Source organism: Esox lucius, chromosome 25, assembly GCF_011004845.1.
Source record: "Esox lucius isolate fEsoLuc1 chromosome 25, fEsoLuc1.pri, whole genome shotgun sequence".
Lineage (NCBI taxonomy): Eukaryota > Metazoa > Chordata > Actinopteri > Esociformes > Esocidae > Esox > Esox lucius.
The window spans coordinates 19,230,638-19,240,185 of record NC_047593.1 but is presented as its reverse complement, the minus strand read 5'-3'; the positions used below and the strand labels follow the sequence as shown (position 1 = coordinate 19,240,185).

Genomic DNA, 9,548 nt, shown 5'->3' with positions numbered 1-9,548 from the left:
TGTAAAATAATGTATGATGAGTTGACTGTAAAAGAATGTATGATGAGTTGAGTGTAAAGAAATAAAGTAATGTATGATGAGTTGACTGTAAAGGAATGTATGATGAGTTGAGTGTAAAGAAATAAAATAATGTATGATGAGTTGACTGTAAAGGAATGTATGATGAGTTGAGTGTAAAGAAATAAAGTAATGTATGATGAGTTGACTGTAAAGAAGTGTAGGATGAGTTGACTGTAAAGATGCATTCCCTTTTTAATGTGGCATGAACACAACATGTTTTCATCTGACTGTCAAAAATACTACTTATTATGTCCAAATTAGATTACATGTACTCGTTCAACCTCTAACCAGTTTCATCATTAAAACGGTGCATTGAGCAACCACCAAACAGCCAATGGCTGAAGCTGTTACTGGGAAAAGAATCAGAGAGAGCGAAAGAGCAACGCCCATCAACTGACTTGACTCTATGTATTAAATGCATCTGATGATGCATGAAGGCAGTATGACATGCAGTACCTTATTCAGCCAGATAGCATCAGATGAATGGGTTACAGTTGCAGAGCCAGAGGGGCGCTGTATCCCTCGCTTGATCTGAACTGGATGTGTTTTTCTGTCAGTGTCCGTCTCAGTCAAATAGACTATTAATGTTTTACATGGAGGAGAAACGAGCCTCCTCCTCCTTCCCCACCTCCTCCTTCCCCACCTCCTCCTGCCCACCTCTTTGTCCACCACCTAGTCTGGCTCCTCAACGTCTTTCTCTTGTTCATCTCCTTCTCTCCTCCCTTCAGACTTCATCCCTCCAGTCATCCACGGCCCACCCAAAGCCCCGTCGTCATCATCCACCAGTCGGACCACCTCCACGCGGTCTCCTTTGTACTTCACCACGGTCCGACCGCTGCTCACAACGTCTCCTGGTCAGCGCTCCCGGACGACCACAACCGTGCGGAGTGCGGCCGGTGCCGTGCTCGTCCCGGGAGACAGTCAGAAAGCCAATCAGATCCCAGACCTCTTGAGCCCCGGTAAGATTTGCCATGACCTCTGCATCCCTGGCATTGACCTTGACCTGACGACCTGCTTACATGTTTAAGGTCCATTTTGAAACTCACGGTTCACAGTAAACTAGATTCTCCCACTTGAAAAGAATGTTCAGTGCATTTGTTATACAATAAAATTGTATTTTATACTAGTGAGTACTAGTGAGTCAAACGTCATGTCGAGCATTGCTAACAAGACTTTGTAGTTTCCGTTTCAGTCACGGCTGTCCAACATTCTTTTATTTTATTTTTTTTGTGGTAGGTAACGGCCGGTTGGCACCAGCCCCGGATGTCCCGCCTCCTCCCCCACAGGCTCCCGTCCAGCCCCCCCAGGACCACTGCCCTTCCCGGGTAACGGCTGAGGTGTCCTGGCCTCGCACCTATCAGGGGCAGACGGCCAAGCAGCCCTGCCCTGTGGGCACCCTGGGTAAGAGGCTAATCCTTAGGCTGGACGGGGGAACCGATGTCGTCCAACCCAGAAGCCCTATCTTTGTTTTTCCGGATGGCACACAAGTGCGTTCAGCCAAGCGGCTCGCTTTCTTCTTAACGTCCGCGATGGAAAGCCACTCCGGCCCGAGACAAACGAATCACACGCAGCTTACGAGGGATTAACATAATGTTGTATTTAGTTCCCCAGACAAACACGTGTTTCGTTAGGTTTAGTTTATTAGGATTCCCGTTACCTGTTTCAACGTGGCAGACATCGCTCCTGGAACAATGAGTGGGGAACAGGTAAAGTCAGGAACTAAATCCCCTCATATCTCCGGATGTAAAGAATAACATTTTGGCTCGACAGCAAGAGACAATAAACAGATAACTCACCCACTGTTCATATATTCATATAGTATGAATGCAGTGGTCTCTTAATTTTTTCCAGAGCTGTACATGAACCTTTTCATATATACAGTAAAGATTAATGTATATATGTGTATGTATTACAGTACACATACACTTCTATTGTACTGTTAATTTGTAAGTAGAATAATCAGTAAAGCCAGTAGAATCCAGACTCAATTCTTCAGTGGCAGGACATTGCACTCACTGACTATAGTCTTTACAGGTTGACCTCGTCCATAGCGGTTTCCACTGGATACAACATTGCCTCATCGCAACTTTTGTTTTACACGCAATCTATTAGACTATAACCACACGCACACCAAACGACGTGCTGTGTTATTTATTCTACTTAACATGTAGAGACATTGCCTTTTGTTTTTGCGCTCGTATATGAGTGTGGGCGGTTTGATAATGAGAGCCTGTGTTTCTATCTTATTACCACGAAAACGCAAACACACGGACAAACAGATACACGTGCAGCACCCCCCCCCCACCACCACCACACACACACACAGATGTGTTTGTTCATTGAAATTGCAACTTAATTAGATGTTGATCAAGGTGTAGATGTGTAGATGTTATCAAGGTGTAGATGTGTAGATGTTATCAAGGTGTAGATGTGTAGATGTGATCAAGGTGTAGATGTGTAGATGTGATCAAGGTGTAGATGTGTAGATGTGATCAAGGTGTAGATGTGTAGATGTTGATCAAGGTGTAGATGTGTAGATGTGATCAAGGTGTAGATGTGTAGATGTGATCAAGGTGTAGATGTGTAGATGTGATCAAGGTGTAGATGTGTAGATGTGATCAAGGTGTAGATGTGTAGATGTGATCAAGGTGTAGATGTGTAGATGTTGATCAAGGTGTAGATGTGTAGATGTGATCAAGGTGTAGATGTGTAGCTGTCTATGTACGACTTTAATACGTATGAGTATAATACCGGCCACTGGGGGGCGATAGTGATAGTAAAGGCGTTTACCTTAAAGTAGCCTGACGGATTTCTAGCATTGTTTACAGGCAGGACGGAGGGCCTGTTAAGATGAACCATTCATTATTTGGCTTGCGATGAGGCTGACTCCGCGTTGGTTTGAAATCCCCTCAGCCAGCGTGTCATAGCATCACAGAGGTTAGCTAGCAGTACAGGAACTAACTGTAGCACCTGTCAATGTGAAATACGGAACCTCCTAGTGTGGTTAATAAACACACACATGCGCGCACACACACACACGTATACACACACACATACACACGTATATATACACACACACACACACACACATATTTGCTTGGTACTCATTGTCTCCCTCCCCTGAATGTCAGCGCTGTCTCACCGCGTTAGCTTAGCGTGTTGTCATGGCCTGTGTGTGTGTGTGTCTTCGCAGGCGTGGCCACATACGTGTGTGTGGACCAGCAGGGCTACTGGGATCCTCAAGGCCCCGACCTCAGCAACTGCACGTCTCCCTGGGTCAACCACATCATGCAGAAAGTGAGTGTGACTGCTGGCAGCGTCCATTGCGGCTCCGCCGGTCTCCCATTGCAACGAGCTCTAGGGGCTCATTACGGCTCTCTGCCGGGGGGCAGTTTCATCTGGAGGATGCTCATGTTGAAGACTGAGCAATGTGGACTATAAAGTGTTGATTCAGGGCTCTATAGTTGTGATGCTGAGTTTGTGCAGACGGTCTGAAAGACGACCCAGGGCTACAGGATGGAGCTACGAGATGTGTTATTGATATACAGGCAATAGGCAATAAGATAACAGGCATATCACGACAAAGCAATATGTTTAAATTGCTTAATAGCCTGAACCTTGATGCTCTGCACTTATTTTACGGGATACTTTGAGATGCCTATTCACCCAGAGTCACATGGACCATTTTGATGTCTCTGCATGCATGTTGAAGAAGGCACATACTTAGCTTAGCGCAAATGCTAACAGCGGGAGGATAGAGCCTCTGACTCCTCCAGAGCTGAGTGGTGATCTGCTGTGTTTCCCAACTAATGGGTGGTTATCTGTTTCCCTGCTGTTGAGAGGATCTGGCCAGCTGCCCTGTGCAAAAAAAAAAAAGAAATCTTGAACTTCCTTTAGACCGCAGCAGAGACATAGCAAATGAACAGACGAGTTATTCCGACTCTGGGTCAGTAGGAAATGATCTCAAGTCCCCCCCCCAAAAAAACCATAAAAAAAACAAAATAATGATGGCATCATGGATCACCTCCTCCTCGCCCTCCAGTTGCGTAGCGGAGAGACGGCGGCCATCGTGGCCAGGGAGCTGGCTGAGCAGACCAAAGCCCCGCTGCGTCCCGGGGACGTTCCCTCCACTGTGAAGGCCATGGCTCAGCTGGTCGATCTGCTCGACGTTCAGCTCAGGAACCTGACCCCCGGGGGCAAAGACAGCGCTGCCCGTAGCCTCAACAAGGTAGGTGTCGGGGCAGGGGACTCGTTTTTCCAGCCGGTTGTTGCTGGTCCAGGCTCGGACAGGAAAATATGGTGGGAAATATTGTCTTTCACAAAGATTAATTGAAATGATTGTAAGGTATAGTGTCAACTAATTACTGCAGAAAAATACTACAAATACTACATTCTAGGAATCGTCTTTCTAAAATGGTTTTACATTTTCTTTCAGACTAAAATGTTTGGTTTTTTTTGCCATTTTTGTTACTGAGTAGCGATTGGAAGTGATTACAACTCAAATGAAGTCCGTTTTTTTTATATAAGAAATTGTATTGTTTATTCCTCTGATCCACATATTAATTCAAGGGATTTAAAATGGAACAGTTGATGTTTTTTTATATCTTGTTGTGCACAGCTTTTCTTTTGTACTTCTGTTCTACTTGACAGTTGGTTGACATCAGTTAGCCAGAGTCAGAATAGCAGCTAGAATGATGAAGTCAAGCAATCAATGATTTATCAATGGTCTCTCTCTTCTCAGTTCTCACTCCTCCCTATTCTCTCTGCCTCTCCGTGCCTCTCAGTCCTTTCACGCGCTAGAGCAATATACATTAACTGTTAACGCATTTCAGAGGTTTAGGAGGACAAATCATTGCAAGGATCATTGTTGACCAAATGAAAGACATTAAACACTTTGATGAAACCCAACAGAAGAAGAAAGACATGCGCCTGATATTTTCATAAATAAACTCAATTAACCCTCTAATTGAAAAATATGGCTCATTAGCACGCAAATTATAATCTTTATGATAATTACGGTTATGATGTTGAAGGTTTCCAACTATTAAGGAGTGGGTATTGTAATTAGAGCTACGACCCACGTGACATAAATGGAAGGATGAAGGGTGAGAGCTGGAGGGATGGAGGAGAGATGAATGGGGGAGCGAGGGATGGGGGAGAGATTAATGGGGGAGTGAGGGATGGAGGAGAGATGAATGGGGGAGTGAGAGTAGGAGGAGAGACGAATGGGGGAGTGAGGGTAGAGGGGCAGATCCCAGGGCAAGATGGAAGGGGCACGAAGGGAAATCAAAGTGTTTTAAATGGTGGAAAGTGGGAGGATAGGATGTTGAGCTCAGCTGGAAATGGCCTTTATTTTCAGAGCGTTTCATTCGTCGAACCTCAGAGTAGCCAGGCGATGTGATTCTGTTGTTTGGTACTGTGTGGTCCGTGTGTTCTGTGTGTTCTCTGTGTTCTGTGTGTGGTTCTAACCAACCTCTCTGGACCAACCGTGCTCACAGCTGCAGAAGAGGGAGAGGTCCTGCAGGTTTTTTGTACAGGTATTTCACCCGCCCTATATCTGTCCTACTTATCCACTCGCACACCCTTGAGTGACACACTGTTCCCTATGTAGTACACTTCTTTTGACAGGTTCTGGTCAGAAGTAGGTAGACTTCATTGGGGATAGGTGTTTGACACTCCACAACAGCGTGCTTGCTGCGCATTGAAGGCACTGCATGTCAAGTCAGCCGGCGTGCTTGGAAAACAAATTCCGTTGCGCTGCGGTTTGGTTGTCTTGTGATTTGTTTATTTATTTATATAAAAAAAAAAACCTTTGAGGAGTGAGTTCTTTGACAGTGTTCTATTTTGGAATTCTTCAGAGCTGTTGCAGAATTCTACAGTTCGGTTGCAGAACAGTTTTTGTTCCGGAAATTCGCACTTTCCTGAAGGATCAAATAATCAGCCCCTTGTGATGTCATCATTAGAACCAGTGGGAATATTCAAACAATAGACGGCATGTGCTCCTCAAAGGGTTAGCTGTTCTTTTTTGGATGTCGGTTTCTCTTTTGTGTGTCTTTCACGTACCATCACCGTGTTTTGTTCATCCCTGTTAGATTCCTGCGGTTGGAAATCTGCTCCGATTCAAAATCATAATCATTTATTCAGCTTGGGTAATGCTTTGCATTACGGAAATTATTTCAAAGTGCTTGGCAATGTCACTTCAAATGTGGTGTAATCACCAGTATGTCAAGACCACTATCGTTCAAAGGTCTAGGGTCACTTAGAAATGTTTAAAATAACCTTTAAAATAACATCAAATTGATCCAAAATACAGATGTTGTTAATGTTGTAAACAACTATTGTAGCTGGAAACTGCGGATTTTTTGGTTGAGTAGTGGAGTATCTGGAGCGTCAGCAATTGTGGGTTCGATTACAGGCTCAAAATGGCCAGAAACAAAGAACTTTCTTCTGAAACTCGTCAGTATATACTTGTTCTGAGAAGCGAAGGCTATTCCATGAGAGAAACTGCCAAGAAACTGAAGATCTCGTACAATGCGGTATGCCCATCCCTTCACAGAACGGCGCCAACTGGCTCTAGCCAGAATAGAAAGAGGACTGGGAGGCCCCGGTGCACAACTGAGCAAGAGGACAAACACATTAGAGTGTCTAGTTTGAGAAACAGACGCCTCACAGGTCCTCAACTGGCAGCTTCATTTAATAATTCCCACAAAACACAAATGTCAACCGTGAAGAGGCGACTCTGGGATGCTGGCCTTCTAGGCATAGTTGCAAAGTAAAAGCCATATCTCAGACTGGCCAATAAAAAGAAAAGACAAAAAAATTTGTTATGGATAGACAAATCTTAATTTGAGGTGATCACAACGAAGAACATTTGTGAGATGCACATCAAATGAGATGATGATGGAGGAGTGCTTGACACCATCTGTCAAGCGTGGTGGAGGCAATGTGATGGTCTGGATGTGCTTTGGTGGTAGTAAAGTGGTAGATTTGTACAGGGTAAAAGGGGTCATTAAGAAGGAAGGCTATCACTCCATTTTGCAACACCATGTGATACCCTGTGGTCAACGCTTGATAGGACCCAATTTCCTCCTACAACAGGACCATGACCCAAAGCACAGCTCCAAACTATGCCAGAAATCTTTTGGGAAGAAGCAGTCAGCTGGTATTCTGTCTATAATGGAGTGCCCAGCACAGTCACCAGATCTCAACCCTATTGAGCTGTTGTGGGATCAGCTCGACCGTATGGTACGTAAGAAATGCCCATCAAGCCCTTCCTACTTGTGGGAGGTGCATCAGAAAACAAGGACATTTCAAAGTGACCCCAAACTTTTGAACTGTAGTGTACATTGCACCAATTTATAACGCCGGGCTATAGGCTATTTACTTTTGTATTTATAATCTAAGGCATAGAAGGAGCAGACGAAAGCTGCTATTTTCATGTATGGAACTTTCGGTGAACGATGCACATCGATTACTAAGTGTAACCTCTAAAAGTTGGTCGGCTTTGTCCAAACATCATCATCACAACCCAAAACTTGCATTTTCAAGTTCTTGCGGTGAAACACTATGGAGCCTGAAAACACAGTTGAAACGAAACCTCTGCCACGAGGACGTTTTAGTCCTCACGTTTGACGTGCCTTTCTGTCGAAACAGTGAAAGGTAGAGCACTTTCCTGTAGCGTCAACAGCTTCCAACTGGCCCTTTAAAACACCTTGGGATGTTCGTATGGCCCATTGGGTTTCAGCTTGGTCTCACCTGATGTCATGATGTTATTTCCATTATGTTGCTGTTTGCTATTCTTGTTTGCTTGTTTTTTTTATTTTATTCTATGTTAATGTTGTTGATTCGTGTTGATGCTATGGACTCGCGCTGTGTTATAGAATCCCCGTGAGATTCTGCTCACCATGTTTCTGGTCGACTAAAATCAAAGTGCACAACATCAAAAGCACCCAGGAGTCTTGCTCCCTGTAAACACTGCCTTACTCTGCTAGCCATGCTGTCTCTCTCTCTCTCTCCCTCTCTCCTTTACTCTCTCTCATTTCCTCTCGTCCCTCTCTCTTTCACTTTTTTCTCCTGATGCAGTCTGTTTCCCCCTCTGTGTCAAACTGTAGACGTCAGCACCGCTTGTCACATCACGCAAGCTGACATGAAGAACATACACACACCCACACACACACACACACGGAAAACCTACATACAGTGTTCTTTCCCTCTCACACACACACTCAAAAACCTTGATGAGTCAGAACAAACACTGCCATGTGCGTTCTTTGATGAAATTCACACAAAAACTAAACTTGCCTTGAAGGTTTGGATAATTAGAAGCTTGAAAGTAGACATTGACATCAAAGGCCAACGCATGCTATCATGAATAATGGACTGGCTGTCTGACATGTCCAGCTTCTTTGTTTTTAATGACAGTGATCTGGTCCATCGGGCCGGTCTGGAACAAATGCCAGGGCAGATTTGTTGTCCCAGTCCTCCCCGGACTGTTGGAATAAAGTTGCAGATGTTACACCTTCATTACTACGGCTGGAAATAATCTATCGCTTATTAGCTACGCCGAGGTAATAAAAAATGTTATCAACGCCCCCTACCCCCCCCTCAAACCGCTGTTACCGAAACAGTTTACGATTAGAAATGCGCATTTATTCAGGAATGCACACGCACGCACGCACGCACGCACGCAAACACACAGTCAAACCTGCCCGCGCTCACACACCCGCACAAGCTCACGCTCACAGACATGCATGCGTGCGATAAGAGTGGGTAGGCTTCTTGTTTTAATTGCTTTTAATTGCCGGGATAGAAAATTAATTTCTAACTGTATTACGGACAGAGGCTGGTTCGAGTGGTTCATTTATTGAAAATTGAAAATGTGTTAGTTATCAGTTGGTCAAAGAGATAAGGTGGTCGGTAGGAGGGGTCAAGGGGGAGGACGGCAGGCTAGCTGAAAGACAGAGTTATTTTTGGGGTGTAGCATGTGACATCTACTGAGTTAAAAGCCTAATTGGGCCCTGGTGGTTTAAGACACACACACACACACACACTTCCCAATGCCTGGTCAGACTCGTCAACACCAAAGACACCAATGGAAAAAAAATATTACATTCCCAGCATCCCAAAACCAAGTAAAAGACTAATCATTCTGTTCCATCATCCCCCTTTACTGTGGCTCTGCTAACATCACATCTTAGCTCGGAGGAGATGGTGTGTGTGTGTGTGTGTTTGGGGACAAGCGGAGCGGCCCAGTGCTATCCTATTCCGCTGCTGCCCTTTCTGCTGGATTACCCCAACGCTTCAAAACATTTCACTTCTGCCCCATTTACTGGTGTGCATGTGTGTGTGTGTCTGCGTGTGTGTCTGTGTGTGTGTCTGCGTGTGTGCATGCACGTGTGTGTTTTCATACCAGGCTCCTGCTAACCATTTTACTCTCTCTCACACAGACACACACACACAGAGATGTGTCTGTAAGGGCTGTGTGACAT

At 44.8% G+C, this 9,548-nt stretch overlaps 1 protein-coding gene across 9 annotated transcripts in view; it reads left to right on the top strand.

Moving 5' to 3' along the window:
• adgrl3.1 (adhesion G protein-coupled receptor L3.1) overlaps positions 1-9,548 on the top strand; it is a 120,597-nt gene that overhangs the window by 77,856 nt on the left and 33,193 nt on the right. For 7 of the 9 annotated variants that reach the window (XM_034291097.1, XM_029118255.2, XM_029118262.2 and 4 more), the window contains 5 exons: positions 789-1,019; positions 1,297-1,461; positions 3,254-3,357; positions 4,103-4,288; positions 5,559-5,597. In XM_034291097.1, coding sequence (XP_034146988.1) covers positions 789-1,019; positions 1,297-1,461; positions 3,254-3,357; positions 4,103-4,288; positions 5,559-5,597 — 725 coding nt within the window. The remainder of the gene's footprint in view (positions 1-788; positions 1,020-1,296; positions 1,462-3,253; positions 3,358-4,102; positions 4,289-5,558; positions 5,598-9,548) is intronic. The other 2 variants (XM_029118258.2, XM_029118256.2) reach the window with 1 other exon arrangement.